At 46.7% G+C, this 23,968-nt stretch overlaps 1 protein-coding gene across 1 annotated transcript in view; it reads left to right on the top strand.

The window, feature by feature from the left end:
* Nucleotides 1-459: 459 nt before the first annotated feature.
* The window catches only part of ADTRP (androgen dependent TFPI regulating protein), a 65,271-nt gene continuing 41,762 nt past the window's right edge, over nt 460-23,968 (top strand). Inside the window, exons 1-3 of the mRNA XM_047102671.1 lie at nt 460-897; nt 10,989-11,123; nt 12,509-12,610. Coding sequence (XP_046958627.1) covers nt 745-897; nt 10,989-11,123; nt 12,509-12,610 — 390 coding nt within the window. The 5' untranslated portion in view covers nt 460-744. The remainder of the gene's footprint in view (nt 898-10,988; nt 11,124-12,508; nt 12,611-23,968) is intronic.

Raw genomic sequence — 23,968 nt, 5'->3', positions numbered from 1 at the left:
TACGTATCTCTTCCTCACGCTATGCTTCTTCCCTCTCAGGGCTCAGAAATACCCATGCAAATAAATATCTGGAGGAGCCCTGGGTAACCTTTGATTCTCTTGGGCTTAGATATAAAACTTAAAAAAGAAAAAAAAAAAAAGCCTTGGAGCCGTTCCCCGGAGAGCAAAGTTTGTTGCAGGTTTCATAGGGCCCTGGAGACCTCGGGAACAAGATTACAACATCCTTTCCCATTCTCCTTACCTCCCTCTCCCTCGGTGGCATGAACATGCCCGTAATGTCTCCCTTCTGGTACATCGACCTGATCCTCATCTAGCAAGAAGTATTGTCCCAGCTTTCTTGTTCTGTCCAAACGAAAAGGAAAGAAAAGAGAATGTGGCCAGGACAGTACTTATTAGTTTATTGGCGTTTCACAATAAGGTCATTTAACCCCCACCCCAGCCAAACAGTGCAAAGGGCAGTTCTGGCCTTCCTCCCTGCCTAAGTATTTATGCAAATCTGAGGATTACTTGTTATCTAAAGGAAAGTATCTCAAAGCCACGCACGAATAATCCCGTCTCCCAAGTTTATCAGGGAGGGAGCCTATGAGAGAAGCAAAATTCAGCCCTGTTGGAACTCTCAATCCCTGAGGGGTGTATTTTACAGCTCTCTGGCCTGCCCCGGGACTCCAACTGTGACCCACAGGGGGAGAAGGACGCCGAGGAGAGCTCCCTGAGACATTCACGGCTCCGTGGTCAGAGCTAGCCATGAGGAGAACTTGCACATGCATTTACCACTTCCTTGTTTGGAGCTGGTATCTTTTTCTCAATTACTACATCTCGCAGCAAGGAGGGGACCAGCGGAAATCCAAAATCTTTCTAAATGGTGGACAGTGGAAATACTTGACCTTCCTAAATCTGGTAAGTCAGTATGACCATACCAGGAAGCGATCTGTTTGCCTAGAGTATCAGTGTTTTTGCACCTTCCTCCTGCCTAAGTATTTATGCAAATTCTTAAAATTCACCTCTGAATTTTATCGGATGCCAGATCCCATTCTTTGCCTTCCTTCTTCGTTGTCTGGAAATTTTGGCTTCTTCCTTGACAATTTGCTCTGAGAGACCCAATTCAGAAGGTACCTGTAGCTACGTGTTGGACTAGTTGCCCAGCGCTCTTTCGAAAAGGATCCTGTCATGGAGCTCTTCTCAGAGAGCCCAAATGGAAAGACTAAATGAATGGCTTCACCAGGGGACTGACTACAAACACAGGCAGGATTTTGAACTTTGCTTGGGGAAATCTGTGAGGGAAGGCAGAGTGGCGGATGTTGTGTGGGAAGCATAATTTCCAATGGGGGGAACGATGCCATTTCCCAGCGCAGACTAACAGATTTATCTAAGAAAAGCAAACACGTTTTGCCATGTTCAGATCCCACTTCAATTTTTTATAGGCTCAGGCTCCATCTTAAAGGATAAATCACCCAACCAAATGGCAAATACACATTTTCAACCATTTACAAACCAATCCAATGACTTGATTCCTTCTCGTCTCTCTAGCCCAGCTGACCACATTCTGATGAATGAAGCGAAAATGAATGGGAGAAAAATCGATTAAAACCAATGTGTTGGAAATATGTAAAAATATTTTCAGACTTAAAAGCTAAAAATAGCACATCCTTTGGGGATGCTAATGGATGTTTGAGATTTTTAACTAAAATGTAGGGTGTGGTGAAAACCTCTGATTTCAGAGAGCGGGCAAAAATATTCCAATCCTTTGGAATCACGATCCTAAGCAGAGGTTATGCGTGGTCAGAACGCGTTACGCTGTAAGGGGAGGAAATCCAGAAGGTTCGAAGCAAAGACGCCTGGATGTTCTGCTTCCCCCTCTCTGGCCATTTGCTGGCTTTTGATTTTGGCCTGGAAGACCCAAGCCCCCGTAGCTCCCCTGTCCCTGGAAATTATCAAGATGACTGCTTGTTTGAGTCATAGGATTTTATGAAATAGACACACAAATGGAAAACAACAAAGAAATGCTTTTGTGAAGCTAGAATAATTCAGTAAAAACCTCTGCTCTGTGCATCCATTGGCTTTATCTTAGAAATGGTCAACTGAAAGACAAGGGTGTCTGTAGTCGGGGTGGATAGTGGAATCTAACCCAAGTTCCAGTATGGAACCTCACACTAAGCATGGCTGAGAACAGACTTATCACCTACTCCCACAAACCAGCTCCCTGACTTCTTCGTTTTCACTCAGTTCCATGCCCCAGAGCTGTCATGTTTCCAAGTATGGAAAAAAAGCCACTTATCTTGTCAAAGACACTATCATTTCCTAGTATTAATCCCCTTTCCGCTTTCTGACTAATCAGCCACCAAATCCTATCTTTTTCCTGTTGTTAGGCTCCTTCCTTCTTCCCCAATCTTAATATCCCTCTTATTACAGGCTCTTATTAATTTGTACCTGGGTGACGAGATTATCGCTTCATTGCCCTCTCATTAGCAATTCATCTATCTACCGCTCAGATTCCAGATTAATCTTCCCAAAGCACTGTTTTTGGTTTAGTTTTGTTTTAAACATCATGCATGAGCCTGCTTGAGAAATGTGGTCTGCTACTGAAGAAACCACAGTGGCTCCCTCCTACCTGATGGAACCAATTGCAAATTCCTGACATGTGAGCTCACCTGCCTACCCAGCCTTCAGGCCCCCCTCTCCCCAGAAAAGCTGGTCTCTTCTCCAGGAAAGCCTGTGTCTTTTCCAGCATTGGTCCCTACGCTTCTTGTCGTCACTGTTCTGCCTGTATTTACATCGTCCTGGAATGAGAGGCCTACCTGCCCTTCCACCATTTTGCTGTTTTCATAGACCCCTGATATCCCATGTTTTCCTTAAAATCTCTGCTGACCAACTCCAGCCCACATGTGTTTTTTTTTTATTTCTGAGGGTTTTTTTAAACTCTTTTTAATGTTTGTTTTATCTATTTTGAGTGTGTGTGTGTGTGTGCGTGTGTGTGTGAGCAGGAGAGGGCAGAGATAGAGGGAGAGAGAGAGAATCCCAAGCAGGCTCCGTGCCACCGGTGCAGAGCCTGATGTGGGGCTTGAACTCACGAACCATGAGCCTAACTGAAGAGTCAGAAGCTTAACTGACTGAGCCACCCAGGCTCCCCTTTCCCTGAGTTTTTATGACATCTCTCAGCCCCCGCTTATTTAGGTATAGTATGATTTTCTTGTTTCCACCCACATGTGAGTCTTAACATTCCAATAAAATCATAAATCCTCTAAACCAGGAGCTTTGTCTCCTGACATTCTGGTTCTACACTGGGTTTGCTACAATGGCTGGCGTGGCGTAACCCCCGTATAAAAACCGAGCGACTTGGAATGTTGACCGCACTTGACCTTCAGTGTTTTCTGCCTCCCTGTACAATATTATCTCTTCTGACATCTTCTGGCCTTTGAAAGGAGCAGGGAGGGGCTCACCTGCAGCTGCTTCCTTTCCGGGCTCTGTTAGGTGTCACTGAAAGTGTGGCTTGATGCAAAGTTTCTCAGTTGGCGACAATGGGTTGACTGTGGTTGGCTGTGTGTCAGCGGATCGATTTAAAGAATAGATTTCACATGTGTTACCCGAGGTGAGATACTGGGCCTGAACATTGCTCTGCTTTTGAGGCCTCATGGGCTGATGAAGGGTTGCGTCTCTCAATGATTAATTGGTGTTAACTAAGGATTAATTAGTGACTAGCTAATGGCTGTGTTTATAAAGTCATAGAAGTCTCGTAACCTGCCCTAACACTCTTCAGTTTATTTTATGTAAGCCTGTGGAAGTCAGTACCCCAGCCTGCTCTCCAGGAAAATTACACCCCCTCCCTTGAAACAGCCTCAATTTTTACTTGGCTGAGTGTCGGTTATGCCTCCTTTCAAGAGCACAATCCGCTTTGGTGCGGGTCAACGTTCTGAGCGTCCCATTTCCTCTTGAAGCATCCCAGGGCGTTCAAAGGGAAGACACACAGGCTTGGTGGCGGGGGTGGGGGGCTGGGGTGGGATGGGTGTCACTGAGAGTTGGGCACCGTGACCTATTCCTGCCTGGTGCTTAAGGAGAGTAAAGGAAGGAGAGGGCAGCTGGGAGGTTTTGCCTAATGAGGGGGTCCACCCTCCCCAGGGAAGGGGCAGCCGATTCTCTGTGGGGAGGGAGAGGCTGTGTAGCCTGGTGGTTATAAGCATGAGCTCTAGGGTCATGAGTCTCTGGGATGGTACCTCAGCCTCCCCACCTCCAGGCTCCGTGACACTGGGCTAGGTATTTCTTTGTGTTTTGGGTTCCCAAAGCTGCCAAATAGAAAGAAAAGTAGTGCATCATCACAGAGTGACCATGAGGGATGCGTGGCCTGGCGTGCCAGAAGCACTCAGAATGCTGTATACACTGGATGATGAAAAGAGAAGGTAGGAGGGTGGGGATGAGCTTCTAGTCATCCCGTCTTTGAATAGAGGTCGTGCGGAGGGAAAGGCGGTTTAGTGGGACATCGGTCCCCTCACAGCACCGTGGTTGGTGGGTCCCGGCTCCGGGCAAGGGTCGCCCACCTGCCTCACTGCTCCGGTATCTCCCTCTCTGGGTGACACGCTCCAGCTTCCCAGCCAAAGGATGGCCACCGCGGAGTCCCCGCTAGAGCTGTGCAGGTGCAGCCCTCGGGATCTGGGGCCGTCCTGGGAGTAGACTTTGCAGGCTCGAGCAGGGAGCATATGATGAATGGGGAAACCCTTGAAGCTGGAGTGGAGACAAGGCAGTGCTATGGACATCCTCATGGTCCCCATGTTGGCTCTGGCTTCCAGCGCCCGGGACCTCCACAAATTTTGTGTCCCCGCCTCTGTAGCCCACTCCATTTCCATCCAGGGACTGTCTCTGACCTCAAGGAATAAAAGCTAGGAGGTGGGGGAGGGAGGGGACTTTTGGCTTCGATTTAGCTTGTTGACTTTGAACGGCTTGCTGGGTTTTCCTCTTTTTAAAAGTAAGGTTCCTTCTGAAGCCCTGTTGGAGGTGGTGCCACATAACTGGGATCTCCAGGGGAGATTCTGGGTGGGGCCCTCCCCACTTCACCAACCGAGACACGACCTTTCCCTCCATTTGTCATAAAGTTGCCCAAGCCTCAGGCAGCTCCGACCTCATTCTCTTCAAGCTGTCACCATGACAAGAGCAACCTCATCACAGAGGTCCTCAGGGACGGTAAAGCAGGGCCAGTGGAAGAGAGATCCTTGAGGAGCCTCCATGGGTCCAAACTCCAAAGCAGCTGCCGAACACTGGGAAGACAGGGACCCATTTATGCTCCGGCCCCCACTTCGATACTCGGGGCCAACCTTGGATTTCCATCATCGGGTCAATATATCAATCAGTGGAGCTCTGATGCGCAACAGAGTCAGAAGTACACTGAACTGTCCTTTCCCAAAAATGCTTAAGGCCCCCGTTGTTAGCTCTCAGGCGGCTGAAAGGAGGAGAACCGATGGCAGGAACCTGTCACCACCAGCACCCAAAACAGAATAGCTGTAGCTTACCGAGCAGCCATGACATTTTGGTAGGTTCTTTACAACACAGTATAGATAGAGGACAGGTGGCCTGGGTGTGAGTGCTGGCTCTGTCGTTCACGGGCTGTGTGATCTTGTGTGGGTTACCTAACTTCCCTGAGCCTCAGTGTCCTCATAGGTAGTGGATACTGTGGTGTGGCCCCCAGGATCCCCCCCATCTCTCTAGCATCGAGGTACTCGTTCCCCAGTTCCCGGGAAGAGTGTTGGCTGGTGATGACTCACAGCTAGGGTCCTGTCCTAGGATTGCCCTTCAGCCGAAGGGAGCTGCCTAGACAAGACTTAGGGCCCTCCCTGGAGTTGCTGCATCCAGTGACTGGCTGATTTGTGGTGCGAAGGCCGGGCTCTGGGACCACACCGAAGAGTCAGCTCGGATCCAGAGTTCCTTTGGGGACCAGACGATCTCATGCCAATGCATTGCTTTTCCTCTTTTCCTGCCGCTCAGACCTGCTGTCCCCCCTGTTCCCTCCCGCTCACAGTTGTTCCGGGGGGTACCCCTCAATGAACACTCTGCAGGCAGATCTAAGCATCTGATCCTTTCCCAGGGAACCTGACCTACATAACACAAAAGAGTAAATGTACAGGAAAGATGCCTCCTCTTGCTTCTCCTCTCTTCTTCGTCCTAATAAAGACACATTAGCACAAGGCCTGCCCTGGCCTGTACTGTATCTAATACAGGTTGTGGCACCTACACTCTGTGAATGTTGGTGGCATGAATAAATGACCAGAGCCTGGGCCTAACTGGGAAGAGTTAAACCCTGGTCTCTCGGGCCCCCCATCCCACCTGTAGGGTCGTCTCCCCACCCCCATCCTGCTGTTTCTCGAAGCCAGTTATCATCAGCACACAACACTGGCTGAGCGTTCTTAGAATTCTTCTTCCAATCCCCCGCCAGTGTTCTTGGTTTCTTCTCTGGTTTTCCTCCACTTGTTGCCAGCTTATATTCTCCATTTCTCCTATGTTTTCTATCTCATTCTCTTATCTCAGTGTTTTACTGAAGCTAACTGCACCCGAATGGTGCTTGAAACAGTATATTGCATATTCTGCAGCTAGATTTTAGCAAAGGTTTCTTCTACCTGCCCCCAAACGCCGCTACTCTCATCACTGCAATTATAGAAAATACTCACCACAGTTAGTCCCCATTTGCTGTTTTATTCTGGAATAGTCTCCCACTGTAAACCTTGCCTCATTTGGAAGGCAAGACCTAAGAAAGGTCCAGCCTGTTCAAGTCAGGCACAGAGCTGGGCTGGGCGTTGGATGACGACTCATCCAATGAGAGTTGTAATGCCTTGTTCAGAAAAACTTGTGGAATCTCCCTCTCTGGAGTTATTTCTTACATAGAAGAAATTCTCATTTCCTGAGACAGTTGAAGACAGTTCTGGCTTAAAGGCAAAGAAATGAACTTAATGACTTAGAAAGGCTAAGTTTCCATAATTTCAAGATTTTTGTGAATCTTGCGAAGACACATGAATATAAAAACGAAATTTCCTTTAGCTATGGTTTCTTAAATTGCCCTAGTTATAAAAAATGTAATTCAGCCTTCCCAGGTGGTAAATTTGTTAGCTAGCACCAAAAAAAAAAAAAAAAAGTGGAAGCCAGCTAACAAACTTAGACCAGCAACATTTCAGAATAAAAGGCACAAAGACCAAAGAGACTTAGAGCAGACCTGGTCAAAAAGATAAATCACAGGGCAGTAGCTCTCAGGCAAATGCTGGCCAAGAAGATGCCATTAGCTGTGCCTTCCTGGTGGCCAAAATAGTTGAGAAATGTAAATGACAGTGGGGCGCCTGGGTGGCTCAGTCGGCTGAGTGCCGGACTTGGGCTCAGGTCATGATCTCATGGTATGTGAGTTCGAGCCCCGCGTCGGGCTCTGTGCTGACAGCTCGGAGCCTGGAGCCAGCTTCCGATTCTGTGTCTCCCTCTCTCTCTGCCCCTCCCTCGCTTGCTCTCTGTGCCTCTCAAAAATAAACTTTAAAAAACATTAAAAAAAGAAAAGAAATGTAAATGACAGTAATCTTGTCGTAAGATTCTTAACAGGGCCCGTTGTTGCTACCTTGTTTTAATGCTCCCGTGTTGGTCTGCTCCGGCCACCATAACAAAGTATGACGGACGGGTGGCTTAGACAACAGAAATTTATTTTCTCACAGTTCCAGAGGCTAAAATCCAAGATGATCGTATCAGCAGAGTTGGTTTTTCCTGAGGCCCCTTCCTCAGCATGCTGACGTGCTCCCCGTGTCTCACTCGGTCATGCCTCACTCTGGCTGTTGTCTGTGTCCTAGAACTCCCCTTGTAAAGACACCATTGGGTGTCACCAGTCTTATTGGATCAGGACTCGCCCTTACCGACCTCATTTTAGCTCACTTACTTCTGTAAAGCCACTTTCAGAGGCACTGGGGGTTATAACTTCAATGTGAATTGGGGGGGGGGCATCATTCAGTCCCTAATAACTACCACTGTCGCCCTTGACCGTTCTTGCCGTGCTTGTTTGATAACCATTTCACTGTATTGTCCTTAGGTACTGAGCAGACCCTTGTCCCATTGGGCGAGCTGATCGAGACCTGTTCTCATGGCCCTCCAAGGAGCCTACCCATTGAATGAGCTCATGGCGCCTCCCTCTCCCTGTCCTCCAGCTCAGCTGTGTGGCTCCTCTCCGCCCTAGTTCTGGCTTACGTATTTCTCTTGGCAACATCCTAGCGCCTCCCTCCCGAGCTCCTTTGCGAGGGCTCCACAAATATTCCTTGTTGATGCAGATGATGGCATGCCAATGCAAGATGAAGATCGGCGGGGACAAGGCTGCTCTGCGCGCCCAGCTGGCATCTTCACAGCATGGCATATATACGGGAGCTGGGGGGTAGAGGTGGAGAAGTGATTGGCCAGTTTGCGGCACGGAGAAAAGTTTTATTGGTGAAGGAGAAGCCAGGGAGCCTCTGAGTAATGTGTTCTTTTCCCCAGTCCAATTTCGACATTTTTGACTGGGAAAAGCAAGAGAGAGTTAGGACCAGCTTGACTCATGGGGACTCTAGAAAGCTCTTGCTAAGGAAAGCGGTCACATGGACCTCACATGCTGGGCGGAGGCAGCCTCTCCCCGAAGACAGAAACCCTGGCAGACTCTCCGAGCCCAGGACGTGATTAATGGCTATGTTGATAGAAGAGTGTGGGCCTCCTCGCCAGGGCCCGGGCCCCATGCCTGTCCTTCCTTACTAAACCAGCTGCCTGCTGCGGCCTAAACAGCTGGAAGTGAAACCAGGGGTGAGGTGAGGGCTGCTGGAGGGGTGGGAGTGGGGAAGGGTGGAGGAGGCGACTTCCTCTAACATCCGTGTACTCCAGATTCTACAGCCTGAGGGCTGAGTGTCAAAAGTAGATGATGAGTATTGGGGTGGCCGCGGGTGTTTGACATTTAACGCTTGCTTCCCACCCCTCCCTGGAACCACCCTTCTGGCTCGAAGCTTCCTCCTCCCTTCTGGGGCTCCTGTATGTTCTGTCTTGTACCATCAGATCATTCTTTGCTACTTTGCTGACCCTCTTGGCCCTGTGCCCTTTAGACGAAGGCATTGCCCCAGCATTTGCTTTCCATCTCTCTCTCCCTCTCTCTCTCTTTGTCCGTTGCATCCCGCCTCTCTTGGGAAGGCCAGATCCAAATGTCCAAATGGAAGTTCCTCTAGGCAAGTGGTTCTCAACCTTATCTGTCCTAATTAGAAGCACTTGGGAGATTTTTTAAAAATCCTGACACCTAGGCCACACCCCCAGAAAATTAGAATCTCTGAGGGAAAGGGTGGCAATCAGGCATCAGTATTTTTCAAAGTCATTTTTCATTCTTCCACCTGGAGATAGCTTTCTTTCTTCTGACCTCTCACGGCGCTTTACCTGAACTGTTCTTCGAAACCTCTGTCTTTTAAAGTCTGACTCTTGTATGGAAACCAATCTGACAACAAATTTCATATTAAAAAAAATTAAATTAAATTAAAAAAAAATAAAGTCTGACTCAAGAACCAGACTGTGGGTTTCAAATCCCCATGTATCCACCATGAGACTTTAGGCAAGTGTGTTCATGCCTCTATGCCTCAGTTTCCTCATCTGTAAAATGGGTCGGGAGAGAGCATAATAATAGGACTTACCTCATAAGGTTGTTACGAGAAATTAAAAGCCGGGCACATAACATCAGTGAAAGTCGTCTATTAGCTTTGAGGAGTCCGTAGGATTTGTAAGTGACAAATTTATGTCTAACCCAGTGAGTGTCTCCAGAACTTCCTGGAGAGTTTGCTAACGAGTTCCTGGACCTCACTCCCAGAGATTCTGACTGCGTAGTCTGGGGTGGGGCTGAGGTCTGCATTTCTCATGAGTTTTGGGGTAACACCAGTGCTGCTGGTCTGCGGACCCAGCTATGCATATTGCTCGCCTAATTCACCTCTGTATCCTCTCCCACCTGCTTCTTCACGCTAAAGACTGGTAGGAGGCCAGCTCTGCTAGAACTCTCCTCGAGTTCAGACCTCAGAGGTCATTCTCTGACAGCTGATTGATCCCTCCTGAGTACAATGCCCTGGGGTCCAGAACTTGCCTGACTCATACTCTGAGAGAGGAGTCCAGATGGCCCCTTTTGTACCAGCCCAGAACTTTCAAGGAGTAGGATGGGGTCTAACGCAAGCACAACTCAAAACCACCCCCAACTCTGTAGTGTGACCCATGAGGTCCTAAATCAGGAGCCGTGGGTTTGTGCGAAATGGTAAGAATGGGCAAAGTTTGCCCTTGATTTGGTTTTACTTCTCTGAAGAAGGCCGTCCTTCTCTTATGTCTGGCCTCAGGGACCTCGTGGTATTTAGTGACACAGCAGAGCCCCTGGGTTGCTCTGTCCCTGTGGATTTAAGTCACTGCCTTAGCCAGATTTTCTTTGTAAGGCCTTCGCGCACCCCCTTGCAATCCGAGAAGGACATCAACTTCTCCCTCAGATAAGCAAGATGCCATTTTGTGCTTCTCCCTCATAAGAGCACAGAGCTGCTTTGTGGTGCTCTTGACCTTGATTCTGGCTTCTTTAATGCGATTGTAGCGCTAGGCATTTAAACATTTTTTGGTTCCTTCTGGAAGAGGCCAGAATATGCCCACCATTGCGTCTGGCTCTTTGCCCTCGTGTTGTTTATTTGGTTTTGCCCACCTCTGTGCAGCTAAGGTATCTATCTCATTACACTCTCCTTTTAAGCTGACTATTTTGTTTCCATTTTAGCTCAAGTCCATTACACTAAATACTGTACACATTATTATCCCCTAAACGACTTTACTCAATCAGTTTTAGCAAGCAAGGTCAGGGCCCACTGAGCTGGAAGACCAGCCCTTGAATTGGCTCTCAACCAAAACAGCCAACAGCACTCCCCCCTCCTCAAATCAACATTGCTCCCAGAGGGACGGAGCTTTACGTCGGTGAAGAATGTATTAATTAAAGCAAATGAAAATGCCCTCATTTGTTGTAATGAATTTAGCTCTTGCAGGCCATTTTCTACGGGGTCGCCTGCGCGGAAGATGTGCTGAAAAGAATTAAAGGGGAAAGAGACCTTAAGTTCGTGACCGCCTTCAGAGACCTGCTTTTTACCACGCTGGCTTTTCCAATATCCACAGTAAGTGACGAAGGTGTGTTAGTAATATAATACCCAGGTAGATTCGCAGGAACAACACACCCCCCCGGGCAGCAAGGCTGTTCAGGGCCCCTTATTGCAAACCAGAGCAACTGAGTTTGCATGAATGTCTTGCCTGAGGACTGTACCGTGTTGCCCAGTGGCACCCAGAAATAGGGCTCATTACGGACTGGAGTTAACACTGCTTTCTTATCTTGGTGAACGTTCGATACAAGATCCTTGTTGATGTCTAATGGGGAAGTTTGAAGGATCTTTCTTCATCAAACGACAGCTAAGATAACCTTGGCTCCATGGGAGTACCGGGAATGCAGGGTGCTGGGGAGACAGATGACTCATTTTCCCTTTTATACATCTTGTTTCACTTGCTACAATGAGCATATGTTACTTCTGCAAGTGGAAACCATAAAAAAAAAAAAGGGTATGAGAACTTCAGAGTTGGTACGTGGAAAAGACAATTGGGGAGAGAGCGAGACAGTCTGTCCAAAATATCTCGTGTGGGGTGCACAGTGAGAGCCTCATTCATTTTGTTGAATGAATGGACCCTGGAAAGAAGTACAACATATGCCAGTGACAGTGAGCGTATCTGCTGATACGGTCCACGTTTTGATGACGTGGCTCCTGTTTCCATTCATCGGGCAGAATGGGAATGAACTGGGATCAAGCCCGTCGGCCGCCCAGCAGAATCTGTGCTTAGAAATGGCTGCCTCTTTCCACCTATCCTTGTCCTGAATCCTCTAGCATTGAGCCTTCAAACTTAGATGGGTAAGGAAACTGTAAGACTCAAACCACCCCGTGTGGCTGCTCTCAGTATTTCTGATGAAAGCTTAGACAAGAGAGGTCATTGGTTAAAATAAAATGACTTGGGGCACCTGGGTGGCTCGGTCAGTTGGGTGTCTGACCTTGGCTCAGGTCATGATCTCACAGATCGTGAGTTTGAACCCCGGGCCGGGCTCTGTGCTGACAGCTCAGGGCCTGGAGCCTGCTTCGGATTCTGCATCTCCCTCTCTCTCTCGGCCCCTTCCCGCTCATGCTCTGTCTCGGTCTCTCAAACATAAACATTAAAAAAAAATTTTTTTTAAATGAAAATAAAATAAAATGACTTAAGAGTCGGTGAATCCTGTTTATCTGTATCCACCCTGTCTGCTACGATGACAAATAATTAATCCCCAACTCTCTGGAATCCCCAGAGTGGACCTAGCAATTCAACAGTGAGGAATTTTGTCTTCATTTTACATTTCTATAATGTGTCTGGAGGATATCTTTAAAACTGGTGTCTATTCTTATTTCGCCATGTTTCCTTGGTTAACTTAGAAAGCTCCGACTGACAAAAAAATTTAATGATGCTATTTTTGTGTTCTGTTTTCCAGTTTGTATTTTTGTCATTCTGGATCCTCTTTCTCTACGATCGAGAGCTCGTTTACCCGAAGGCCCTAGATGATATCTTTCCAGAATGGTTGAATCATGCAATGGTGAGTGAGGGGGAAATTCAGTGACTTTGGAAAGGCAACAGCCTCTGTACTAAGAACTCCACAGTGCCTTATTTATGTTTCCAAACTTCTCAGCCCCCAGCATCCTGTTAACTTCTCACTCGCCATCCCATCACTGTTTATTTCAAGAGCACAGTAAGGATACAAAATGAACAAACATGGCTGCCGTAATTGGACCCACCGCGAGCGGAGGGGATGTCGAGGCAACCTTTTTGCCAAGTTACTTCTGAAGTCATTGAAAAGACACCCAGCCATAAGGACAGGCAACCTCTTGGCGGCTGCAGTCCTGAAAGAGAGGTGACTTCAGCAAATGGCATGTAATGAAAACCTGATCTAGGAAAGAAGTCAAGCAACCTTTAAAAAAAAATCCACCCCAGCATCCAAGGAGCAGGTCACACAGCTTAGCTTTTTAGCTAATACTTGATAGGGCTATACATGGCAACTGGAATTATCATTAACACATTTCTGTGGATATGTTCCCATTTCGTTTTTTATTCGCGTGTTTATTTTTGAGGGGCTGGATAGTAAACAGAACCTGTTCTGAGATATTCAGGTCACTGGTATCTGAACGCCAGTAACAGTGAGCTGGACAAGTGGTCCTGGCACACGGCTGTTTAGGTCTTGGATGAAAGGGGAGGTCTGAGTCACTGGCATTGCATGCATGCGCTAATCATTCAAAGTCCTAGCTCAGCTCTCAATATTTACGAAGGAGGCAACATCACATGAAAGCTCTTCAAGCTCACAAACTTTCTTCTGCTCTTAATCCTTACATTGTCTTAAAGTTCAGATGATTACCAATTTGGAAAAGCAACTCATTCCATTAACTCTGCCCCTCTGTGTGCCCTACCCCTGGAAAAATATATTCTTTCACCTTTACTATGTACTCCGTGAGATACTGATGATTAATTGACAAAGATACGCAAGTTCTGATCTAACTTCGAGTTCGGGACAAAAACTACACATTAAATGAGTCCCACCTCTCGGGGATCCCTCCACCACCTTCTTTTGATGAGACCACTCCTCACCTTCCCAATTTCCCATTAACATTAATCTCAGATACCCATGTAGGGAATATTTCTGCTTTTTAATGGCACGATACACTGTGCTAAGCTTGTTCCTCAAATATGAGTTCATTTAATTCACACAACCTTCTTTAGATGACAACTGTAATCCTGATTTTTTGCACAAAAAAAAAAAAAAAGGAAGAAGAAGCTCAGAGAGGTTAAGTGATTTGCGTGGGGCTACCAAGCTCAAAAATGGGACAGCTGGATTTAAATCCAAGGCTAATTCACTGTTGCTTTTTAGTACAATAAGTGCAAAATTTGTGGCTCGATCGGGTTTCCTAATTCACCAGGCAATCAAAAAGATGTCACTCAGCTTGATTAACAGAGCAAAGTGAGAATTCTCACTTAAAAAAAAAAAAAAGTCCAGAATCCCCATCTGTATGCTCATAAGTCAAAATATGACTTAAGAAAATGAAGTGATTGGGGACAAGTGACTGAGCTAGATGTTATTAAAATATAAAGGCAGAGTCTAGGAAATATCTCTTATTTGGAGCCAAACACATATGTCAAACACCTTTTTCCTGGCTTTGTGAGTTCATGTAGGAGTTTTCCTACGATTACAGGCTTCCCTACCTCTCGCAGGTTCCATTTTCCACATAGAAGTCAAGTTGGACTTCTTCCAAATAGTTGTAATGGTGATGCCTGGCATTTGTGACCTTGCTAAGCAGCCATATGGATTTTTGATAATTTTGGAAGCAGATAGTTGGATAATGTGCATCATATCCACAAACTAATTAGCAAGGCAGATATTGTACAACAGAGGTCTTAAGATTTTTTTGTGCTTTCACAATCTAGGGGTTTCTGTTGACCCTTCTATGTGGCCTCTGGTCAATTAAGTAACTTGAATCCCTTAGAGAGAAAGGACTAGAGTCAACAGAGGAGTGACACAGGTGACAAAGAGAGGAGAGGGGGAGGCAAGCTGTCTTGGGTCAGACACAGACTCTCCTGTGTTTCTGTTCGTTTAATTGGAGAAACTCCCAACAGAGCCTTGATGGAAAAATGTCGGCATCGCAGAACCAACAGTGGGTGTCCCCGATGCGGTCACCTTCAAAGTGTCATGCTTCCTTTTGTTCTGCTCCAAATCCAGTGTCTTCAAGACTGCATCTCATCCCTCTTTCCCAGATTGTGTCCCTTACTGTCTCTAGTTTCTGTCCTAATTATTAAATTTTCCTAGTCTATTGCCTTGAGGAATGCTCTCTACTAATTTCTTAAATACCAGTATGAATGAATATGAAAATGGCTATCACTGGGTCAATTTGTCGACTCTTTCTAAATTCTAACAGTGTCCTTCCATGACAATCCAGTGGAGTGAATACCTGGAAACCACCACTGTGGCAGCCAGGGTGATAATGAGCGGTTAGGCTAGACGTTTGGTACCAGTCGTCTCCATATGAGGCCGGCCTTGTTCTGAAGGGAATCGCCCCCTTTTCTCTTCCACAAGATAAGGATTATTGTTGTCCATAGGCAGTCACAAGCTTTCCTTAAAGATTCTCTCATTTCACAACAGTCCTCATGTTTGTGATTCTAGCCTTAGCCCTGAAATATTTCCCCTGTTGCCATTTGTGATGTTGCCCTGGGCTTTATGAGTAGTATTTGTCATATTAAGAAATACCACTCTCTCCTTTGACACAGTGTGGTTATAAAACCTCCATGATTCATCAGGTCTTTGGAACCCTACCAGCCTGACCCTTCTAGCTCCTTGGAGGCGTATCATTGAAGAAGAGTCATTCAGAGTTGACTGTCGTCTCTCATGGACATTTTCGTACCCTTGTTTTTTAGTCAAACCAAATAGTAACATGAGATATTTGCATTCACCATTGCCAGGCTGCCATTCGCTGGTGCCCTAGGAACTCAAGTAGATCAACCTGACTTACTGCTGAGTGGTTCTCCAGTCTTCATGAAAGAAAGGGAAGATCAGCAAAGTATTCCTCCAGGTTTCACCGGGGAAAACACTACCTCCCTGGGTCTTATCTAAATGACTACTAAAGATAGAACCAGAGCAGACAGATTTAAATAGCAGGAAGACGACTCAGTAACTGAGGAAATCATCAGATCCTAACCTGAAGAGAGCTAGGGAACTTATTTCTCTGGAAACCAACCTACATTGTTCAGGTTGCCCCTAAGGAGAGTTGAAATAGATCAGAGAACCCCCCTCAGAGCCCCTCTACATTTGAAAATAGTACTCAGTTATTGAGAACGCATGTGCAAGCACTTTTATGAAATATCAAGGATGGCATAGATACGTGATGGTCATAGAAAACTCTCAATCCACGGTCACAGAATTTTAGAACTGAGAAGCTTTCGTTCGTGTTAACAGAGGTTTCAAAATCATCTGCTCTTAAGAGACAGGCCTTACCTTGGCTGTTTAAATTGGAGCAGGTGCCAAATATGGCTTCTTAGTTATTAAATGCCTTGCCATTTTTTCATTTGAAAAAAATAATTAAGTACCAAATATGTGTGTAGCATCACGATCAATGTTTGACAAGGGTTTTGATTTCAAGCACACTTAAATCTGATTGAGGCTAGTATATACACACAGAGGTGAAATAATAAAATAACACTTAATACGAACGTAAGACATTGACATATGAGGCGTCATACAGAAGTCAGTCATTATTACCAAATGAATGACGTAGACAGGAGGGCTTCTATGTCCCCTGTGTCCTGGCCTGGCTGTGACCGACACATGATTCATATCTAGAAGGCCAGTGGGCCCTCTCTGGGGATGTGCTGGGGAGTCAAAATGTCGTGACAGTGAAACTCTAAACCTTCCAGTTTCTTCCTCCCTCATAGCATGCAAGACGCTGTCTCGCACAAATTCAGACCCAATCTCAGATTTTTCTCTCCCACCCATAAACCTGGTGTGAAATAGTTGGGCTGCCGAGTAGGTGAGTTCTGATGAGCAACAAAGGTCAGCTGCGGACCTATCGGTACCAAATAGCCACACTTTGTTGTCAGAAATTACCAACCCATCCTCCACACCTTCCTGATTCCTCATCCCAGCCCTGCCTCTGAGCAGAGGAGACCCACAATCTAGATATCTATGGATAGCTCAGTGGTTTTCAGCCTTTAGGGAATAGACCTTTTTGTGAATCGGGAAGTCTCTGAGTCTATAAATTCCATCTATGGGACTCAGGTTAACCTTTCCTGGCATAACTGAGCATATGCCTGGAAAGAGGACCCCTAGATGATTTTGACGCTCAGTTCAAATCGAAAAGACAGAATCAAGAATTATGCATTAATTTTGTTCATTTAAATGTTTGAATGTTTATTTATTTTTGAGAGAGAGACAGAGTATAAGCAGGGGAAGGGCCGAGAGAGGGAGGGAGACACAGAATCTGAAGCAGGCTCCAGGCTCTGAGCTGTCAGCACAGAGCCCGACGCGGGGCTCGAACTCACACACCACGAGATCATGACCTGAGCCAAAGTCTAATGCTTAACCAACTGAGCCACCCAGGTTCCCCAAGGATTATTCATTTAAAATAAAAAAGCCATTATGATATACTTAGATCTGTTTTCATCTTTATGGGGTGAAATGTGAGATATGTGTCCTAACTGCAAAAAGCTTAAACTATAGATATTATATATATATATGTATACCGTACACATATATATTCCCACTCAGCCTTTTAACTTACTAAATGCAGAGGCTGTGTTTTGTAGCATCTTTGGGAGGATATTTGTGACAGTAGAAAAATACAAAAACAACCCCCACCCCAGTATTATTAACCAGAACGTCCACATCTGAGAGGAAAGAGGGACCTGGTCAAGTTCCCATGGGATACTCCACCTCCCATCCACCTCTGCGTCCCCATGATGTAAGACATCAGCCAGAGTATGTCCTGTTGGTAGAGCGCCCCAGCCCATGTCACTCTTAGGGTGGTAAGTGAGATCTGTTGGAGGATATTTGAATCACAGTCCAAAGTCACTGGAAGCCATGCACCTCTCCTACAGTGAGATAGCTGGAAATAAACTCTTCTCAAAAATACCTTTGGAAACCGTACCTTGATGGACACCATTTTTATCAAATGTTATCCCACTATAGGGAGCCTCCTTTATATTATATCTACATATTTTTATATAATATATAACCATATATATTTTTTCTAGCTAATGTATGTAATAATAAGCAAGACCTTTAACTTTAACATAAGGCAGTGCTAACAAGCATTTATAGAGTAGCTTCTATGTACCAGGCCCTCTTCTAGGCATTAAAGATGTAAAAACAAACAAACCAAAGAAATCTGTCCTTGTGGAGAATATATATAATCTTAGTGGGGGAGAGAAGCAATAAATGAATAAATAGTGAATGATGTCAAGGAGCGAAAGTATTAAAATGAAAAGTAAAGCAGGGTGAGGGGACAAAGGAGTGTGTGTGTGTGTGTGTGTGTGTGTGTGTGTATAAAACTAGTAGGTTTATAGGGTGTAGGCCAATCAGAGTGGTCAGGGATGCCTCTGTGGTGAGCTGATATTTTCAGAGAAATTTGGATAAAGTGAGGAAGGCGGCCACAGGAAATTTTGGCAAAAGGGCTCAGGCAGACAGTAGAGCAAGTACTTGGGGCTCGATCTCACAGACACGAGATCATGACCTGAGCTGAAATCGAGAGTCAGACGCTTAACTGACTGAGCCACCCAGATGCACCAAGAGAGATAAGGTTTTTAACCTAAGGCATAGGGAAAGGGTATGGATGGAGATCCTAGGGACAGTGCAAGGGTTGAGAAGGACATGTTCTGTTTGGACATGTTTGAGATGCCTGTTAGATGGCAAAATCGAGGTGCAGAACAGCAGGTTGCCATTTGAGCATTGGGGAGATTTTCGGACTGGTGCTATAAATTTGGTTGTCTACATCATGATGATTCTTTTTAAAATTAATTAAGATCACCTAAGGGGTAAGTACAGCTCATGAAGATACTCCAGGACTAAACCTTAGAACATTCCATTTCCTGTGCCTGGGAGGAAAAGCAGAGTTTTACAAAGGAGATTGTGAAGGGGCTGCCCATGAGTTAGGAGGAAACCCAATGCCTTTAGGTCTCCCAGAAGTCAAGTACACAAATGTTTCAAGAAAGAGGAAGTATTGCATGTCAGAAGCTTCCGAGAGGTCAAGTATGATGATATTGTAAGATGACCTGAGTTAGAACCTTCCATTGGCTTTGGCAATACTAAACTCTCCAGTGACTTGCACAAGAGCAATTTGATGGAGTGATAAGGGGAGGTAGAGCCTTGGTAATGCTACATGCATTAGTTTCCTGTTGCTACTTAACAAAGTAATGGAAACTTAATGACTTAAGACAACATAAATCTGTCAGCTTAGAGTTCTGGAGGTCAGAAGATCAAAATGCGTCTTGTGGGGTGAGGTCAAGACATCGGTACAGCTGCATTCCTTCTGGAGACTCCACAGGAGAATCGGTTTCCTTGCCTTTTCCACCTACAATCTGCTTACATTCCTTGGTTCGTGGCCTCTTCCCCCTTCTTCAAATCTGTTGTGCCATTACATTCTAAAATCTTCTCTGGTGATTTTCTATTCTGGACTAGGTTCACGTCAGAACGAAAATATGACTGCCCAAAAAGATCAGAAAATGGTATTGGGACATGATTCATCCTGGGACTTTAGGGAGGGTAGGGATACACTAGTTAAGTCCTTGAATGGACGGTGTGCCACTGAAGAGATCCTTTTCCAGAGCATTGTTCCAAAGCTCCTGAGCCAAGAATGAAAATGTGGTCAATGGCCACACCCTGATATTTCCGTGGATATTTTTTCCAGGTTTAATCACTATAGTGTTATTTATGGGTTGTCCTCTTGCTTAAAACCATTTCTAGGGGCGCCTGGGTGGCGCAGTCGGTTAAGCATCCGACTTCAGCCAGGTCACGATCTCGCGGTCCGGGAGTTCGAGCCCCGCGTCGGGCTCTGGGCTGATGGCTCAGAGCCTGGAGCCTGTTTCCGATTCTGTGTCTCCCTCTCTCTCTGCCCCTCCCCCGTTCATGCTCTGTCTCTCTCTGTCCCAAAAATAAATAAACGTTGAAAAAAAAATTAAAAAAAAAAAACCATTTCTAGCTATTACTTTATTCGCACTATTCCTTTCCTAATCTAAGGCGGGTTAGACTCTCCAACAGACATTCACCTGGGAAACAGGTTGAGTGAATGCTTCAGGCTCAGCAGTGAAATCAGAAGCTAAGCTGGGATTAGGGAGCAGAATTCACTGAGTAAGGACAATAAAGCCATCTTGCCCCTCAGGAAGTCTTAAGGTGAACAGCAGATTTTGATAATGAGCTGCCAAAGGAGTACCAATCCACTCACAGTTTTATATAACTACAACCAAGCGATCACAGTGCCTGCTTTTCTTTGATGTTCATTTACTTTTGAGAGAGACAGACAGAGTGTGAGTGGGGGAGGGGCCAAGAGGGAGGGAGCCACAGAATCCAAAGCAGGTTCCAGGCTCTGAGCTGTCAGCACAGAACCCCATGCAGGGCTTAAACTCACAAACTACGAGATCATGACCTGAGCTGAAGTCAGATGCTGAATCGACTGAGCCACCCAGGCGCCCCATGCTTTCTCCATCTCCTGAGAGCAGGGAGGGACCCGAGTGGTGGAAGTTTATCTTTATTTTTCTTTTTTTAAATCCCACTTTGGAGAACTTCCCAGGTGTGCTGAAGAGTGGCTCTCTTTTACGATTCCACGATCTAGTATTTCTTCGTATGTCTAAACAGAATACCCATTAGGAAATACATCCCAGTTTCAAAATGAAGGTCCAAGACTTTTATTTTATTTCTTTAATATCCAAACGATATACGTGTCTTCTAAGTAGTTACTAGGAATTTGAATAATTAAAATCATTTGGTGCCCTTGAGGCTGTGCTGCTGAGTCTGCCCTCCCATGTGATGTAATTAATCCCTACTTCCATGGCAACCGTGTGTAACACTACCAACAAGAAGAATGACTTTGTGTTGAAGAATAACCGGGACGGAGAAACTCATAACGGGAGGTCCTAAACCCCTCTGAAATACCAAGAGAAAGAGAAAAAAAAAAAAAAAAGCTAAGTGGGTAGGAAAGAGCTACTAACATCCCGTGATCTCAGAACAGAGGTGAAAATGCCCAAGAGCAGCAGTGTGGGCGGGTGGGAGAGCCTTCTCCTCCGCCAGATTCCAATGAACGTCACCTGCCTGGTTACAGAGGCAGCACAAAGTCCCCCCGTGCCTGTGGCTGCTTGGGAAACCCACTGGAAGCCACTCAGACAGTTGTGGAGCCCGGTCCTCTCCTGGAGCAGGGAGCCGCTGCGGGACTTTCAACCAGCCCCCAGCCCCCAGCCCCCTTCCCTGGTCTCTGCATCCTCTCTGCCTGTAGAGCAGTCACCTGTGCCCCGCTGGAAATTTCGAGCTTGTCTGAGTCCACCACCTCGCTCTCACCTCCAGGCGCTCGCGTTACCGAGCAGAAGAACATTTCTGCAGGACACTGTCTGCTCTCCTGGGTGGTGTCTCCACTTACCCACACGCTGCACGCCCATGGCATGGATTCCTGGCTCAGAGACGCTTCTCTGCCCTGCCAGAGTTTTTTTGAATTCTCCGCCCTGCCCTTCCTCTCCCTGTCACGATCTAATGGGCACATTCGTGTATTCGGGCGCTTGCTTTGCCGGCTCGGTCCTAAATCTCGCCCACTCTGGCACCCTAGCAGCGACCGTACTTTCTTACGAGCTGCACCCCCCCCCCACTTCTCACCTGCAGGTACTCATGAGATTCATCCATTTTCTCGAAGGTTTCACGGAAGTGAGAACATGGGGGCAAGAGAGAGCTCTTTCTCCAGGGAGGTCCTGCACGCTGAGCCGGGAGGCCTGGGGGGCCACTGGGCTCTGGGAGTGGGAGTAAAAGCTTTGCTCAAAGTGGGCATCGTGCTTTGATGCTCAGTGATTCTACACGCACGCGAGGCGTATACTTACAGCCCTTTGGTTTGTTTGAAAAATTTCTTTTTAACATTCATTTTTGGAGAGACAGAGTGAGACACAGAGTATGAGCGACAGAGGGGCAGAAAGAGAGGGAGACACAGAATCCCAAGCAGGCTCCAGGCTCTGAGCCATCAGCACAGAGCCCCACGCGGGGCTCGAACTCACGAACTGTGAGATCATGACCTGAGCCGAAGTCCGACACTTAACCCACTGAGCCACCCAGGCGCCCCCCCTTGTTCGTTTTTAGAAGTAAAATCCTTGTCCTAGTCCCGTGCTTTTGAGGGAGGGATGAATTAAGGAGCCTAAATAAGAGCAGAGCATTTTTTTTTAATTTATTTTTTAATCTTTATTTATTTTTGAGACAGACAGAGCACGAGCAGGGGAGGAGCAGAGAGAGAGGGAGACACAGACTCTGAAGCGGGTTCCAGGTTCTGAGCTGTCAGCATAGAGCCCGACGCGGGGCTCGAACCCACGAAAGCGAGTTCACGACCCGAGCCAAAGTCGGACACTTAGGCACCCCAAGAGCAGGACATTTTTGCGCCTTTGCTGGGCGTCCAGATCGTGTCTGCCGTGTGCTGTGTGTATGGGGCCGGATGACGTATGATACAGACGTAGCCCCCGTCTTCGTGGAGTGTATAGTCTAGAGAAGGGACAGATATTAAACAGTCTCCTAAAGTAATGGATAAGGACAAACTTTACGTATTCTATGAGAAAGACCCACAGCACAATGTGGGTTTGTGGGTCAGAAAAAAGGCCTCTGTGAGGATGAGTGGCCGGTAGCCGGGAGGGATCAGGGGGTAAAAAAGGAGTTCAGGCAGAGGTAAGCGCACACGAAGCCCCCAGGGTGGGAAGGAGCTCGGTGCACAGAGGAAGGGAGAGCAAGGGAGAGGTGCCGACCAGGTCGGAGAGCAGCTGGTGGGGCTGTCGGGGCCAGAGCATGAAGCCCCGTGGACACCAGGTTGAGGACTGTGCATCCTGTTTTTCTTGCCATGGGAAGGCTCTGTGGAATCATTGCCGGGGGCGTGACATGATCCGCTCTGTGTCAGGAGAGGCCCGCCCCGGCTGCCATCTACAGAACACTGTGCAGGTGACAGGACCACTGAGGACGCCTTTGCAGGCATCCAGGTGTGGGTCGTGGTGCCGGGGCCCGCGAGCCAGGTGTGGAGATGAGCAGAGACGGAGGGACTTCGGGAGTGTTCGGGCGGTAGAATTAACAAACTTGCTGATGGCTTAAAGCGTAAGGCAAAAGAAAGAAGCCAAGATTACTCCCCTGAGACTTAGCTTGAGACACTGGGGGTGACTTTGCATAGAGGGGGAAGACTGGGGAGGGGAAGACCTGGTAACTTGGCGGGCTTTCTTTCCCTTTTCTGAGGCCGTGGGCTTTTTTGTATTCTGCTTAGCGCACAGCGGACCTAATGGCCCTTCCAAATTTGAAGCTGTAATTGGCCCATGCATCCAAATGCATGCAGGCTTGGCGGCTGCCATAAAGCAGCTTTGGGGGGACCATTTGCAGTCATGACCAGGAACGTCTACAATTACCAGAGCTGCTACAGGGATCGTTTCGTACTCGATTTGCCTATGCCACGGTGTCCCAACACAGATCGTAGGGCTGGGAGGCTCTCCAAGTCCCTGAAAGGTCTCTGGTCCTGCAGTTATGAGCCACTGCTTACCTTCAAGGTCTCTTCCTCTGTGAGTACATCAGAATTAGAAATAAGGTGTTCTGGAGGGATAGCATTTAAAAAAAAAAAAAAATTGCTTTCGGTCATTATTGTTATTGTCGTAATTTCTTTCTAAATAAAAACCGAGGAGCAGATGATAGACCTGATTCCAGGCCTTCCCCTCCTTGTTGTGGAAACAGCAGGGAGTAGTCTTAGACGGCCTTAAGGGGTAGCTAGTATCTACAAAAACAAACAAACAAACAAACAAAACACACCCAAGCTGGAAATCTGCATTTTGAAAAATTGTGGAAACTACACAGTTAAGAGTACTGGCTCTTGGAGCACCTGGGTGGCTCAGTCAGTTGAGTGTCTGACTCGTGATTTCAGCTCAGATCATGGTCCCAAGGTGGTGGGATTGAGCCCTGCATAGGGCTCCATGCTGAACGTGTAGTCTGCTTGGGATTCTCTCTCTCTCACTCTCTCTCTCTCTCTCTCTCTCTCTCGGAAAAAAAAAAAAAAATGAAAGTTCTGGCTCTAACTATGATTCGTTGAATGTATTTTCCTTTTTTTTTTTTTCTATTAATCCTTTTTGAATGTTTATTTATCTTTGAGAGAGAGAGACAGAGCACAAGCCGGGGATGGCCAGAGAGAGAGAGAGGGAGGCGCAGAGTCCAAAGCAGGCT

The sequence above is a fragment of the Lynx rufus genome, unplaced genomic scaffold (assembly GCF_022079265.1).
Source record: "Lynx rufus isolate CCGP_SWC_20201006 ecotype Redwood Valley unplaced genomic scaffold, mLynRuf1.p SCAF_6, whole genome shotgun sequence".
NCBI classification, from domain to species: Eukaryota; Metazoa; Chordata; class Mammalia; order Carnivora; family Felidae; genus Lynx; species Lynx rufus.
Note: the sequence above shows the minus strand (reverse complement) of the source record. Positions and strands in the feature narration are given on the sequence as shown.